Source organism: Enhydra lutris, unplaced genomic scaffold (assembly GCF_002288905.1).
Source record: "Enhydra lutris kenyoni isolate GAN:26980312 unplaced genomic scaffold, ASM228890v2 scaffoldscaffold21, whole genome shotgun sequence".
NCBI classification, from domain to species: domain Eukaryota; kingdom Metazoa; phylum Chordata; class Mammalia; order Carnivora; family Mustelidae; genus Enhydra; species Enhydra lutris.
Window position 1 is genome coordinate 9,003,843 of NW_019154105.1, and position 15,959 is coordinate 9,019,801.

The 15,959-nt window shown below is 40.0% G+C and overlaps 1 protein-coding gene across 1 annotated transcript in view; it reads right to left on the minus strand.

Annotated features, from left to right (window-relative positions):
* Positions 1 to 14,393, minus strand: part of LOC111149328 (alpha-fetoprotein-like) — a 44,415-nt gene extending 30,022 nt beyond the window's left edge. The window contains exons 1-7 of the mRNA XM_022506322.1: positions 14,309 to 14,393; positions 13,060 to 13,111; positions 12,779 to 12,920; positions 11,020 to 11,231; positions 5,345 to 5,477; positions 2,017 to 2,114; positions 869 to 998 (exon numbers count right to left, since the gene is read on the minus strand). Of these exons, the coding sequence (XP_022362030.1) occupies positions 869 to 998; positions 2,017 to 2,114; positions 5,345 to 5,477; positions 11,020 to 11,231; positions 12,779 to 12,920; positions 13,060 to 13,111; positions 14,309 to 14,393 (852 nt within the window). The remainder of the gene's footprint in view (positions 1 to 868; positions 999 to 2,016; positions 2,115 to 5,344; positions 5,478 to 11,019; positions 11,232 to 12,778; positions 12,921 to 13,059; positions 13,112 to 14,308) is intronic.
* Between the last annotated feature and the right edge of the window lie 1,566 nt (positions 14,394 to 15,959).

Sequence of the window (15,959 nt, forward strand, 5' to 3'; positions counted from 1 at the left end):
CATCCCCATGAAATTATGATACTAGTCCTTCTTTGTCCCTGGGTTTTATTTATCATGATGACAATTATTCAATTTTCTAACTTGCAGAATGGGTAGGAACATGACTTGTAACCTGTGATTTACTAAAGCTTCATCAGGTTTTTGACAGTTACTATTTTTCCTTCTCTGGAATTTAGAGAACTTACACTTGGATGAGGGGAAGGTGAATTCTGTGGTGTTCATGACCCCAAACCCCAGGCCCACATCTTTGTCTTCATGCTTCTTTTTTTCTTCCAGGCTGAAGTGGCCTGGGGGTCTGGGTTGCAGTTTGGGGACTTGCTTGGGATTCTAAGGTGAGTGAAATATAAACTTGGAAGGAAATTAGAGGTCAACTCTAAAAATTAAAGAATAACAGAATAAAGTGAAGAAAGGATAAGTAAGGAAGAAAGGAAAGAAAGGAGGGATGGAGGGAGAAAAATGGGGAGGGAGGGGAGAAGGAGGAAGAAAATCATTGCCTGAGCTGGAACAAGACAAGACGGGAGACATTACTGATTATTCTACTGGTAAGACTAAGAAATGCTCATGACTTTATTTTAGATTCATTCCATACCATGGTCACCTTTCCTTAAGAATTGCAAGTTTGGGGACACCTGGGTGGCTCAGCCGGTTAAGCATCTGTCTTTAGCTGAAGTCACGATCCCAGGTTCCTGGAATTGAGCCCCATGTTGGGAACACCTGCTCAGCGGGGAGCCTGCTTCTCCCTCTTCCCCTCCCCCTGCTTGTGCTGCCCCCCTTTGTCAAATACATAAAATCTTAAAAAAAAAAAAAAAAAAAGAATTGCAAGTGTTTTCAAGGCTGAAGTGAGTTTTAAGAAAGGAGAGGCTCTCACCCTGCCGAGTACACATGTGACGACGTCTCCTTCGCAACAGGCCTGATGTAGATTTTGTGTATCCACAGCCAGCCTGGCAATTTCAGAGAAGTTACCTTCTGGTAGTTTTTTAGTCAGCAGAACCAATTCCCTGAAAAGAAAAGTAAGTACTTCTTTAACCATATTTTGAATTCAATCCTTTCTAAAATCAGTTCAAGTTCATTGGGTAACCAAAATAATAGAAACGCATTTGCAGATGTAGGAGAAAGAGAGTATATTTTAAATGCCTCCTATTTCTTTGAGGATAACACTCAGAGCCACACCAAAATCTAAATCACAAAACAAATGCCATTCAATTCATAATTATGCAAAATATTCAAACTTTTCAATATTGAAATGATCACTTAATGAAGCTGAGTTGTTTTAATGGGCAATTTGAAATTTTACCTGACCTGACTCTCCAAGTAAAATTCTTCATCATAAAGACAATAATTCTAAGAGTCTTGGGTCTCCCTCGCTTCTCCCATTGACAACCGAACAACATCCTCCAAATTTCTCCAACAATAGGGAAAACGGGCCTGTCTTATAAACAGTGCGAAGCTTCCATCCAGCCCAGTGCTGTCCCAGACTGGGCAAGAAGGTGACAGAAGGAAGGACACATCCCTTCACAGGCAAACTTGGACAGAAATATAATCTGGGCCAGGAAAGAGGCACACTGAGTAATATCAAATTCTCCTCATTCCACATTCTTCCATCCCTACCAAAAAACACCACTAGGTTTTTCTGTTCTGCATAACATGGGGAGCCAAAACCTTTTCTACCCTCCCAGAGAAAAGAATACACTTGGTCCGCCAGCCTTTGTCATGTGGAACAATTAAGTGCTTACATATTCATGTACAGAATCTTTTGTGCACTAACACAGAGATTAGGGATCTGAGCAGATGGAAGAAACTGAGGCAGGAGACATTGGGTAGAGATGAGGATTGTGCGGTTTCAAGCCCAGCGATGTGTGCCCTGTTGAGCAGGCAAGTAGCATTCGTGTGCAGAAAGGAACCAGGTTTGCATTGAGAGATATTATTAAATGAAAGAAAAGTGATTTTTCAAATGAGTTTGATCAAATGGGGTGACCCAACAGCCACAGGGTTCACGTATCTCAATCAGTAACTTACACTGCTTTTGCTACTTGGTGCTTGAACTTAATCCCAATTTCACACAAATGGTGATGCCTCAAAGATATTTCTTTAATGTATTTTTTGATGGGTTCTAGCTGTAATTAGAAAAACAACTCATCAAAGAAATGTGGTTGTAACAGAAAAATCACTCTTGTCATTAGTAAACAAGAAAGAAAAATAAAAATTGTTTATCCCCTCAAAATTAGAAAATCTTTATTTCTTGTTTAAAAGAGACCAAATGCAAAAGCACAGTGTGGTTTGTTTTGTTTGTTTCTTTGTTTTATAAAATAGCATCTTACTTCCCAGAGACCACTTCCTCTAAAACCTCAAACTTTTGGAATAAAAAGAATACATGAAATCGAGGAAACAGAAGTCCAGAGAGCCACAAGAATAAATTTCAATGATGTCTTACAGCTGTATTTGTTTTTATTCAAGTTACTAGCTGTCATCTTGGACACGTTTTCTATTGCTTATCTACAATACATGCTCCAGTTTTGCGAAATACATTAATGAAGTCACCCTCCCCCAATATATTCATAGTTTTTAATCCAGGATTTTTACTTTGGAAACTATTGTGAATAAATTCTTCTACATAAGTAAAAACATAATTATGCAAAAAGAAGAACATGCATGTTTTGTTACGATGGCAAAATTTTGGAGACAAATAAAATGTCTCAATAGAGTGATGGTAAAATAAATAATAGCACATTAATTCTGACAAGTTGTATACTTCCAATAAAAAGTGGGCATGTTTAAATCTCGAATCAAAACTATATATTCAGGGGCGCCTGGGTGGCTCAGTGGGTTAAAGCCTCTGCCTTCGGCTCAGGTCATGATCTCAGGGTCCTGGGATCGAGCCCCACATCGGGATCTCTGCTCAGCAGGGAGCCTGCTTCCTCCTCTCTCTCTCTGCCTGCCTCTCTGCCTCCTTGTGATCTCTCTCTCTCTGTCAAATAAATAAAAATAAAATCTTTAAAAAAAAAACTATATATTCAGTGTGATCATGACAATGTACAAAATAAAATCTGTGAATGGAAAAATGAATAAAAGGAAATACACTAAAGTTGGTATCTCTGTGTACTGGGAATATTAGTAATATTTTAAAATCTCGGAACAGCTCTATATTTTGACTTAAAACTCTATAATGACCATAGGTTATTTTTATTTTGGCTAATTGTACCTTACAGTGCTATTTTTAAGAATAAGTCAAGAAATATATACAAAGGCAATATTCAAACCACAAAACTAGCACAATAATTAAATTTTAATTTAGTAATTGTTATTAAATATAACTAATTATATTTTATAATTAATTAAATATAATTATTACTTTAATCCTGATTTTGTTATAGTATACTCATTTAAAATCTAGTACAAACAAGTTGTCTACTTCTTCAAGAGCCTCTGAAGACTTAACTCATAAACCACGTTCTCTGATCATAGGCACAATTTTTATACCCTTGGTTATGTTATTTTCTCTGAGAAAGAAGCAAGAACTATTAGGAATAGGCATCCTGGAAGCAGCAATACTGTAGAGATCATAAAGTTGGGTAGGAGAGGGAAGAACTCTTGGCTAACTTTATAAGGGCATATTACACATTAAGGGAAATTCTCCACTGAGAAGGGCTGAGAATAAGAAAACTTTGTAACTTAAAAGAGTAAGCACAAGTTACTTTAAAAAAAGTTAACCTTCACAAAGAGTTTCATTCTTCAGAAGTGTGAAGTAATGAGATATAAGTCAGCATGATCATTTGTTTTTCTGTTTTTAATTAACACAAACCTAAAAGGAAAAAAAAAAAAGACTCTCCTGCTTAGGAATTCAGAATTGACTTCTGAAGCAGTCACCAGGGGACAAATGGAGAGGGAGGTTATATATCTATATATATATACACACATATATGATAATGATATCTTTAATGATAATAGCTATAATTATTGAGTACTGAGCATATGCCAGAAGCTCTTTAGATACATTAATTTCTTACTCAAGGTAGATGCTGAGGACCTCAATAGGAAAAATAGGTTTGGAGGAATAGAGAAATAGGGGTTTTGGAGAATATGAGATAAATCTGCACTGAAAAGATCAAAGAAAACAGTAAGAATAAAACGGCTCTGCATTTAGTCTTGAGGGATTCATCAAAATGATCATCAAACTACTACTCATTTCAGGACAACCTTTGGAAAATTCACCTGGTGCCCTCTCTAAAAATGGTCGTTTTATGTTGGTATTTAAAACCTTTAATGAACATGCATGAAAAGTACTTTAATCATAGAACTAATCACTGATTTATGTCTCTTCAGTGAAAGAGAAAAGGCTACATGGTTAAAGTTAAATGTGATAGATTGTATTTTCCAAAGACGGCTGAAGCTATAGCTTCTATCTTCTTACAATGAGACTTCGACAATCTTCCCATCAAGAAGCATAGTATATATACTAACCCTTTCCAACCAGTGAGGTTTTATAGTGTTTTTTTTTTAAGATTTTATTTATTTATTTGACAGAGATCACAAGGAGGCAGAGAGGCAGGCAGAGAGAGAGAGGAGGAAGCAGGCTCCCTGCTGAGGAGAGATTCCCGATGCGGGGCTCCATCCCAGGACCCTGAGATCATGACCTGAGCCGAAGGCAGAGGCTTTAAACCACTGAGCCACCCAGGTGCCCCGTGGTTTTATAGTGTTTCAACCAACAGCCTGTGACAGAAGTAATTTCTGAGGCTAGCTCATAAAAAGGCCATACAACTAGAATATGCATTCTTGAAGACTTTGGCCATACGTAAGCAATCCAGCTGCCCTGGAGCTACCATGCTGTGAGGAAGCCCAAGCTATAGCCAAGGCAGAGAGACCACATGGAGAGGCCCTGAGATTCTATGAGAAGAAAGCGATGTTGAACTAGCCCCCAGGAGCTTCAGTCCCCCAGAGTCCTAGAGCCAGCCATTATCTGACTGCAACCACAAGAAAGAGCATGAGCCAGAACTGCCCAGATGAGCCCTTCCTGAACTCCTGACCCACAGAAATCATGAGAGCTAGTGAAATGATTATTGTTGGCTTGAATTAATAAATTTTGGGGTGTTTTGATATGCAACAATAATAACTTGAATATCAGATATATATGATGAAGTAATGTCTATGCTAAATCACACTTTTCAAATTATAATAACAATATGAATTGCCTCAGTATCTCATTACAATAACATCTTATTTAGTAGGTCTGGAGAAGAGCCTCAGATTCTGCATTTCCAATGCTCTCCCCATGGCCTGTGCTGTTGGTCCACAGTCCATACTCTGCAGAGCAAGATTCTAAATAACAGTTGACATATGAATATTTTACCTTTATCTGGAGGCATTCAGTTTTATTTCTTTCTTGACAGCATGACTGGATAGCTGTTTCATAGCAAGCAGACATGGTCAGAATTGTGGGTCCGTACAAGAACGGATGCTTTCGAGACATTTCATAAATGTACCTGTAATTTGGCAAATACATAGTTGTGTAATTTAGAATTCAAGAACATGTGCCAACATTGTTTCTTCATCCAGTTTTGTGGACCTGAACTTCTAGAATCTCATGGTAAAAGAGATGGGGTAGCGTGATACGTAAACACATCGCACGTTCATGTCACTCTGAACAGATCACTGTGTAGTCAGACGTTCACTGAATGCCCATGAAGTGAACAACCCTAACTTCCAGGCTGGTGGGGAAAGAAAAAGTAACTAAAACTTGTCCTTTCTACATAAGAAAGAAAGTTCAGTAGTCCAATCTGAATTGTAAACACGGGATTGTGCAGCGGGTGCAGGAGGATAAAATTTAGAAGCTATTAGGGGAGAGGATGATCTCCTCTCAAGAACATCCAGAAATTCTTTCTAGAACTTCTGTCATTGTTCTCCAAGATGTGCCCCTCAATATTTTGGTCTGAGACTAAGTCCTCTGTCTTTCTTTTCCTCTCTAGTTCATTCATTCCTCACACTCGTAGAGCCTAGACATCAGGTCTGCCTTTCACTTATAATACATATCTCCTCCTACTTTTGCAAAGCTTGTTCAAAAGACCCCACAGACCCACATGCAAAAATACTGAACAAGATGACATTACAGGCAAAAACTGGCTCAAGGCTCACAGAAACCCATTTTCTTTTCCTGTGGGCACAGGGACGCTCCTTTTCCAGACTCCCCTGCAGTTAGGTTGAGAACATGTTACTGAGTTCTGGATGATAAAATGTCCTGAATGAATGAGTGTCCTCCGCACCACTTTGAGGTGTGGCTATTAATGTCTCTGCACATTTCCTGCTCTTTTTCTGTTTCTCAGTGACCTGGGAAACACAGGCTTCAGATAATACAGAGATGGGAACATCTTGCAATCTCGAGTTACCCCTTGGAGGAGAATTGTCAGGAGCTGAGGCCAGTTAGAGAGCGATGAGAGGCCAAGTGTCAGAGTAGCCAATGAAAACAAAATGAAAGAAACACTCAAGACTTTAGTCACTTACTAGGATAATATGAGCAAGAGGTTAAACTGGAGAGAGTGTCGACTACCCACCCTCTCCCCCTGTCCACTTGCCCCCCAGGGTCCTGACCAGCTGAGGACCCAGTAGAGCACTACAGACTTGGGGATGGCTTCCTCCTGAAGGTTCCCAAACAAAAGGCTCCTGTTGGTTTCAAGGACCCTGGGGCAGGGGGAAGGAGAGGGGAAAAGGCCAGGAGTGGGAAAGCCCTGAGTGCTGAGCCAAAGTGCATAGAAGTATGTCCAAGTTTCTCCCTCCATTCCCCCAATTAGGAAGTCTCAGCAGAGGACCCTGGTCTAGGAATGAAGCTATGCACGAAAACAGGGTGGGTATCGGGGGAGGACTGAGCCCTTGATGATGCTCCTTCAGAGACTGACATGTGTTTTGCCCCATTCTGCTGTGGGAAGGGCAGCTTGCCCCACAGAGGCCTGTCATCCATAATTGCCTATTGTCAGGCCTGGAAAAAAAAATTCATGCCCAGGATTCAACCAGGAGCCAGACTCTTCAAGAGTCACCAAAGGGAATGACCCAATTTAGACTATGATATGAAAAAGAAATAAATCTTTACTGAATTCAGCCAAAATTTAGGATTTTAGGATTTATTCATAAATTTAGGATTTCCTTGCGACCGCAGCATAGCTTAGTCCATCCTAATGATCATAGTACTATCCCTAATGCAAGTTTAATATGTAGTATTTGTAAAGTAGGCCAATATTACCAGAAAAATGGTGACCTCAGAAAATCAGGTTTTCAACACTGAAAGGATAATGGAGGAATTGATAGAATAGGAACTTGCTTCATGTTTTAACTTTCCCCCACTCCCCTATTCCTTGGACAATACATACAACACATATCTGTATGCCTGCTCCTTTGGGACCTAATTCCAAGTCCTTTTGGGATCCCAGAGAAGGATACAGGTGCAGAAACCACTGAATTCAAAAGAAAAATTGTTACTATCGCCTTCTCTGGAACAATTAAATTATATCTCATGACGAATAGCCAAGGAAATGTTAAAAATATTTTAATAGAAATCCCTGAGTGCTGCAGAGTCTAAAAGAGAAAATCCCATCCATGAAGGTGACTAGAGTTTCTGGGGTCAATACCCATATCTGACTTCATCAGAAGAGTATTTCTTGCTACTCTCTGACCAGATAGGGAATGGTGGTGCCATAACAAAAGACAAGAGATTTGCAGGAGACCTGAAGCACTAACCAAACATTAACAGAGACTTTATCTAACAACTGGTGTGTAGCAATCCTGTGGTAACATTTCCTTTCCGTTAAAAGTACAAAATATTTTCTTGTGGGTGGATGACCACTGAGGTGGTGGCCATTAGAGTTGTTTATCAGAGATTTCCAACTCCCCTCCCTTCAGGCAAATGGTAGCATTGCGCATTCGCACCCCTCCTCATGAGGTGAGGTCTGACAGTGTGACTTGCTGGTTAATGATGTATGAGAAGATATGATGAATGTTGTTTCTAAACAAGCTTAAGAAGCAGTGCGTGATTTACTAGTGTCCCCTTCCCTTGCCATAGTAATCAAAGAAGCAAGGGTTGAGATGGTGTCTTTGTCAACCTAAGTCCCTAAGTGACGATGATAAGGAGACCTCCTATACAGTCTATGCTGGACAGATAGCACGAGTGGGAGAAGAAAAAAAAAAACTTTTGTTATATTGAGCTGCTTAAATTAGAGGTTATTTGCTATCACACTAAAGTTCGCTTATCCTGGGATTATTACTTTTGCTTTTTTAAAAACCTATAAAGGAGGGGTGCCTGGGTGGCTCAGTGGGTTAAGCCTCTGCCTTCGGCTCAGGTCATGATCCCAGGGTCCTGGGATCGAGCCCCACATCGGGCTCTCTGCTCTGCAGGGAGCCTGCTTCCTCCTCTCTCTCTCTGCCTGCCTCTCTGCCTACTTGTGATCTCTGTCTGTCAAATAAATAAATAAAATTTTTAAAAAAAATAAAAAAACCTATAAAGGAATAAGATAGAATGGGAAAAAGAAATTTTTAAATTAAAACCTATAAAGGAAAAAATCATCCACAATTGATGGAGGGAAAAGAACAGACCAAATAATGGAACTGAACATCATTCATTAACACGACTTAGAAAAGTAGGTCTGTGCTTCCCAAAAAAAGCTGCTCTTCATTCTCACCAAGGGGCCCCAAACCCCTGGAAGTTTAGTCAGCAGGCTTTTATCTGCATAGTTTCTCAAGCCCAACTTGTAGAAACAGAACAGAACAGCAGAACTGATACTATCAACATACACCTGCCTCCCAACATAAGGCAAAATTCTTGGTCAATATGAAATTTCACCAAAGCCATTCAATACCTCTGTTCTTTATTGTGTATGCTGAATTAAGAGTTCATTTTTGTGCTACAGTAACAGTTTCCTTAGAAGATATTCAATATGATCTAATCTAATTTCAAATCTTGAAAGTTTACCTTTGTATAAGGAAAAGCTTTCTGATAATTAGAGCCATTTAAAAAATGGACTGTCCCTATTGTAAGGTAACATAGGGTCATGCTTGATTGAAAGTCGGGTTCTATAGTCAGACATACAATAGAAGCTTACAATAATTAAAACTGCTATTGAAGATTCCTTAGATAATCCAAAGGTACAGTAACAATGTCTTTTTTTAAAGATTTTATTCATTTATTTGACATAGATCACAAGTAGGCAGAGAGGCAGGCAGAGATAAAGGGGGAGGCAGTCTCCCTGCCAAGCAGAGACCCCAATGTGGGGCTCGATCCCAGGACCCCGGGATCATGACCTGAGCTGAAGGCAGAGACCCCAACCCACTGAGCCACCCAGGCACCCCAGTAACTATGGTTTTATGTATTTGTAGACTATGCTTTCTTTTGAAACATCTGAAAGAACTGACCTCTCCTCCCAGCTCTGATATATGTTACTGTTTCCTTGGTTGAGAATTAAATGAGGTTGTTGCCTTATAATTATGAGACAAGTAATGAGAAAATATTTATAGTTGACTGCATGTAAGTTAAGATTAGCATTTAAAATAACTCCCTAATATTGACTTCATTGTAAATATTCCAGAAGAGATTAGATTCACTGCCTGAGTATTGGTTAGATTTTATAATCTCTGAATGTTCAATCCAAACCTGATTTTACAATTCTCCTTTAGAGCAGCAATGTAGCGAGTAGGTAGCTGGGTCTTATTTCTGTTCCCATTTGGTTGCCCCTGATGTCAGGCAAGTTGGAACCTGCCCAATTCCCATCCCTTAGTCCTCTCTTTTCTTTTTTTTAAGATTTATTTATTTATTTGAAAGAGAGAGAGAGAGAGAAAGGGAGAGGGCACACACATGTGCACACACACACACTCACACATGCATGCATGCACAAGCAGGGGGGAGGGGCAGAGAGTCTTAAGCAGACTCCACTCTGACCGCAGAACCCAACACTGGGCTTGATCTCCAGACCCTGAGATCATGACCTGAACTGAAACCAAGAGTTGGACATTTAACCGACTGTGCTAGCAGGTACCCCAGTCCTTTCTACCTAAGTGGCAAGGGCCAATTAATTTCCTCTTGAAGGCTCAGCAATGTCTGGGGCAATTCTGCTCCCACACGGGTGAATGAAAGGAGTTTACATATTCAGCATGAAGTCACCCTCTCTGCTCACTCATCTCTGGTTTAAAGTTTCATGTCTAAAACCTGAAATCAAGTCACTACCATGCTCCTTGCCCTCTAGAACCAGCAATCAGATCTTTGCCTTATTCCCATTGTCTGAGCCTGTCTTGATAAGATGGCTAGAATTGCCTTTCTTGAGAACTGAAGCTTTTTGTTTCTCTTAGCATTTCTACCTATCTAGCATTGGTTTCCTGCCTCTACACCTAAGCCACTTGCTCACACCTCTTTACAAGTAAACCTCTGTGCTCCCCAAGAAAACAAAACGGAAGCTTTCCTACCCATTTGCTATAATGCTATCCACTCCAGATGGGAATTATAGAATCAGAATTTATGAGCAGAAAACTCATGTCTGTCGAATTTGCAGTTGTTACCTCTTCCTATGTTCTCAATGACAGACTCTCTCCATGCCCTATCAGATGCCTTCACTTCTATCCCTTGATGAGTCTCCCAAATACCAGCCCTTGTCAGAGCTATTACCTGCTCTCTGTCCCTGATACTCTGTTTATTATGCTCTGCTTACTTGCTGAACCATTCAGCATCACTTGCTGCTGGTCTGACTAATCTAACCATTAAGGAGATGGGTCCTTAACACTGTCCTAGTCATTTTTTAAGTTTATTTTTAAATTTTTTTTTGTCCAAGTCACTTTTAATGTTTCCTACACATGGACATTTCCATATCCTGTCAGGTTCACTGAGATTGTAACTGTCATTCTGAGGGAGCAAAATATATATTGTAGCTCAAATTTTTACCTTAATTCATGTAATAAAGCATTGTGTTCTCAGAGACCCATATATAAAGAAAAGATCTGTCTTCAAAATTGGAAAACACTCTTCTGCAGCGCCTATGGCAAGGAGAAATGACTCACCTCTCCTTCACTGACACTTGATTCTCTTCATCCATCTCACAGATCTGCTCAGGATTTGGAATTAGGAATATATCACTGCAACTTGCATCATCTTTTTTGTATAATAGGAAGCACTTGAGTCTTGCTTTGTTATTTATATTGCAACAGTCAGAAAACTCCTGTTTGTCAGCCTTTCCTTGGTTATTACAAATGTGCTCTAGGAAGGTAGACATCTGCAGGAGGAAATAATACTTTAAAGGGGAAGCATGTGTGATCTACTTTTCTAGGAAAGTTAAAGAATTATTATCAAGAAAAGGCCACTGAGGACATGCTCTTACAGTCTGCGTTTAATAATCCCTGGACATAGTTCTTTTGAGCAAAAGTTTTTTAGGTTTTTAAGTCTAAATTCCCACATGCTAGACATGGACCAAATGGAATTTACCGTTCTCTCCTTTCCAAAATAATTGTGATTTCAAATTCATTTTCATACAGCTGTTGCTAGGCAGTAAACATAAGCCAAAATTCCAGAGCCTAACGAAATCAAGATCTTTTTGGTAACTATCCACCAAGAAATAAATGAAGTTGAATTTCCTTGCTTCCTATTTGTTTTTAGTTTGGTTTCCATAGGAAGTTATTTTAAGAGCTGAACTCTAAGGCAGTGTATATCGTGTCAAATGTTCAAATGAAAGTGTAATAACTCAGTTAGTTTCAAATACCTTGGAGTGGCAGTAAGTGTGTGGGATGTGGTAAACCTCAAATAAAATACATGTCCAGATTTAGGGAATAAAGGCAGGAAAAAGCCCATCATTTGAAGTAGAAATAAAAAGGGGTCACTATAAAACAACTGAGATTAGTGACAGGCAGAGGCACTTCATTTCCAATGTGTTTCTAGGAACATCTGGGTGGTACAGTCGGTTAAAACATCTGACTCTGGATTTTGGCTCAGGTCATGACCTCAGGGTCCTGGGATGGAGCCCCACATGAGACTCCACACTCAGCCAGGGAATCTGCTAGAGGAGTCTGTCTCCCTCTACCTCTGCCTCTACCCCCACTCTCTCTCTCTCCCTCTCAAATAAATATATCTTTAAAAAATAAATAAAATGTGCTTCTAATTAGACTGATGGTTTTTCTATGTCTACTAAGAGTCTAGTAAAAGATAGGTAGGTTTTAGCCCCAAGGAGAGGGAATAGTAAAAATAATAATAAACTAACCAATAAAGAAGAAAACTATTGATTTATAGTTTAAAATATTTGGTATGAGACAAGTGATCCAAAAAATGTGTAGATTGCACAAATATGTTAGTGTTCATGAATAATTTGTTCATTGTAAGATACACATACTTTATGAGACAGAAGTAATCCCCAAGATTTTCTACTAACTAGGGAAAGAGCACATAATAATATTCACTTCTTTCTTCTGTTTCATATACTCTTAGAAACATTTTAAAATTAGTATTTTGGTTTCCAGGAACATTTATATGAGGATGTCAGACAGTGATATTCCAGTGGGAGAGGCAGAGCAACCAACTAAAATGAACAAATTGGCCTCTAGGTTGTAATCTGTTCTCTTGAGCATTTGGTTCTCTGAGTCTGATCTCCCAGAGATGAAATGAAGAATTTGGGCTTATAAACTTACAAAGATTATATTTTGAGTGTGATTGATGTCCGTATTGTTGCCTTAAAGTCCTCTACCTAATTCTTCAACATCTCACTTCATAACAACACCTTTTGGTTGGAATTTTAGTTTAAAAAAAGAGAAAGACAAAACATGATTCACCTACCAACTGGTGAGAGCATTCTGATGGTGACTCGTGTGCCTTGAGGATCTTGCACTTGTCTGCAAGATCTACCACCTCTTCGACTATGGTTTGTACTTCTTCAAAAGTTAATTTCTGGAGAAACTGAGCCACCATGATGCTGGTGCTGAAACATAACACTTGTGAGAGTGTTAAAGGTGAAATCAAACTCTTCCTCCACCATCATTAGATCACTGCCCCCTCTCCCTTCCAAAATGATTGTGATTTCAAATTTCAGAGAAGAGAATATTGATAACAGAACTCACATGTCTTTTAAGTTCTCCTGCAGGTAATTCTGGCTATTAATGTGGTGCGAGGCTGGAAAAAAAAATAAGATTTTATTTGCATGAGAGGATATTTTCAAATTTGAAATCATCCTTTATAATTCTGTTATCCATATTTATTCACTTATAAATTTCCAGATTTATTTTATTTACCATCAAGAATTAAAATGAATTGCCAGACTATATCTTCACTTGTGTTTCAACTGCATTCTGTGAATGAATTTCTTCTGTTCAAATATATTGTGTCCTTGAAATCTGGCATTAGCCCACAAATAGTTGCACGTACTTGTGTTGACACACCTGAATTAATTAACATGATTTGGTTATTTAACTCTTTATATTAGAAGTTACTAGCGTATCCAAGGAATGCTAAAAAAAATTAGGGGTAATTCATGTAATAAAGCATTGGAAGCAAACATATAAACATTAGCACTTTGCCAGGCTTCATTTGACAAAGACAATATCTCACCCATTTTGGATTTACTCATCAACTTTATCTTTCTTATCACCTCCACTCACCACACACACACACACACACACACACACACACACACACAGGCACACACAGGCACACACACAGACACACATGTAAGTTCTCTACTGAAAACAGTATCTTCTTCTACTAACCGCTTCTGAAGAACTGAGCAGCTTTCTGTTAAATAAAGAAACCATCATCATATCTGTTACAGGGAAAGGCTTTGGAGCCAGTTACTCTGAGTTCAACTTCTAGCTCTGATTCTGAGTGTGGCCTTAGGAAAACAGCTTAAGCTCTCGTTTTAGTTTCTCTACCTAGAAAACATAAATAAACTCTACCACGATGGATAGTTGTTCGGATTAAATGGAAACATATGAGTGTAGCACCGAGCACAGCACCTAGCACCAAATGGGTACTGAAGAATGTAGCTCGTAGTATTATTCCTGCTACAATGAACACAGTTGCTTTATCCAAAATCATTTACCCAGTTTCAAACACAAGTTTGAAATGTATCGTTCCCTCACTGGAGTGGAAATAAGGCTAAAGTGAGATCTTCCTGTGTGTGTTGCCTCAATATATTAGTTCTCTTTCTGCATCCCTTCCACAAACCAGTTTCTAGCAATTTCCAATGACTCTGCTGACAGTGATGAGCTTTGAGGAAGACAAGCCATTCCCCATATTTTGGTCTACATTTTAGTAGTCATTATGCCTTATGTCCTGGTACAGGGATGTGTAGATTATAAACAGGACCCCTACCTGCAGCTAGTAAACTTCTCTGAAGAGTCTGACACTGAACATAGCTGAAGAAAACAAGGAAACATATGGGTCTAAGAGTCTTCATCGTTCCAGATGAAACTTTAAAGAAGGTGCTCTATCATCTCAAAGAATTGAAGAATCCTTTTTATACTCTTTTCAAGTAACAACTATTAATAATTAACCTTTTCCTGATGAATATTTTTTCTGGGCCAGTACGACCCTGATGAAATTGAAAAAATTCATGACAATGGAGAAATATCGTTACTGGATGGCATTCATTAATGAATACTGGGTTTTAAAATGAGTCATGTCAATCTACTTGTTGTTTTTCCAAGATTATACCATGTAGGCCTCGTAGTAATCAATAAGCACCTTTGGTACATATCTCATCTGCTGGGAAAGCCTGTTGACACGGACAAAGTTCTAAAGTGGCAGGAGGGAAGGTAAACATGTACTACCACAGATTCAAATAAATGGTTAAAGCCCTGGTTCCAGTGCGGGCACATTTTCAAGTCCCTGGAAGGGGTGGGGGAGCATGGGCCTGGGGAGCAGACCCAAGGAAATGGAACCTAATTTGCTGAGTGTTTATTGTGGGTCTGGTGCTTTATACGATATATTTAGACAACAGTATTCTTATTTCTTGAATAAGAAATTAAGACTCGGGATCATACTAGGTATGACACTGCCCACCTAAAAGGGGCACCTGGAAGACTCAAGTTCTAGAAAAGGCCGGGAGCACCTCGTGCAGTCTGCCTAAAGTCCATAAAGCTGCTGGCAGCACTGGCGAGGGTGAACTGAGAGCAGTGCCCGGGCAGCCTCTTGGCCCAGTCGCTGTATGAGATTGAGAGCGTCATGGAACTCAAGGGCAGACACAAGGACGACATGGAGCTGCTGGACCTGCGAGGACATCAGGATGCAAGTGTGCAGATGAAGCGCGTCCAGTGAGAAGAGGGAATTGGCAATGAATTTGGGCCTTTTCTTCTATTGAGTCAAGGAATGAACTTTTTTTTTTAAGATTTTATTTATTTATTTGACAGACAGAGATCACAAGTAGGCAGAGAGGCAGGCAGAGAGAGAGAGGAGGAGGCAGGTTCCCTGCTGAGCAGAGAGCCCGATGTGGGGCTCGGTCCCAGGACCCTGGGACCATGACCTGAGCCGAAGGCAGAGGCTTTAACCCACTCAGCCACCCAGGCGCCCCAGGAATGAACTTTTTCAGTGACCCAGGCCGGGCAACCAGAAATCGCTTTCGAGTGCAGGCAGCTCTTGAGGCTCATTTCTGAGGCAGACCCAGAGGACCTGGATTTGCCCTGCCAGGCCAGGGCCCGTCCACAGAGACCTGAGAAGACAGCCGAAAGCAGCACCTGGGAGCCTCAAGTTCTGGGGAAGCCTGGGAACACACCATGTCGCCTGGTCTGTAGGGTACAGGTGGAAGAGTCTGGACTGCTTTGCAAGGACGCGGCTTACCAGGCGGCAGGAATATCCTTCACTAAGAGACACCTGGGAGACTTGACCAATCAGCCTTGCAAGGGCGGATTCCAGCATGCTGACTGTGGTATCCTCAGGAAGAGACACTCGGGAGTCTGTTTGTTACAGAAGCCTGGGACTTCAGGAAATAGGCAGACCTGAAGCGCTTGGGTTGCCCTGCCATGTT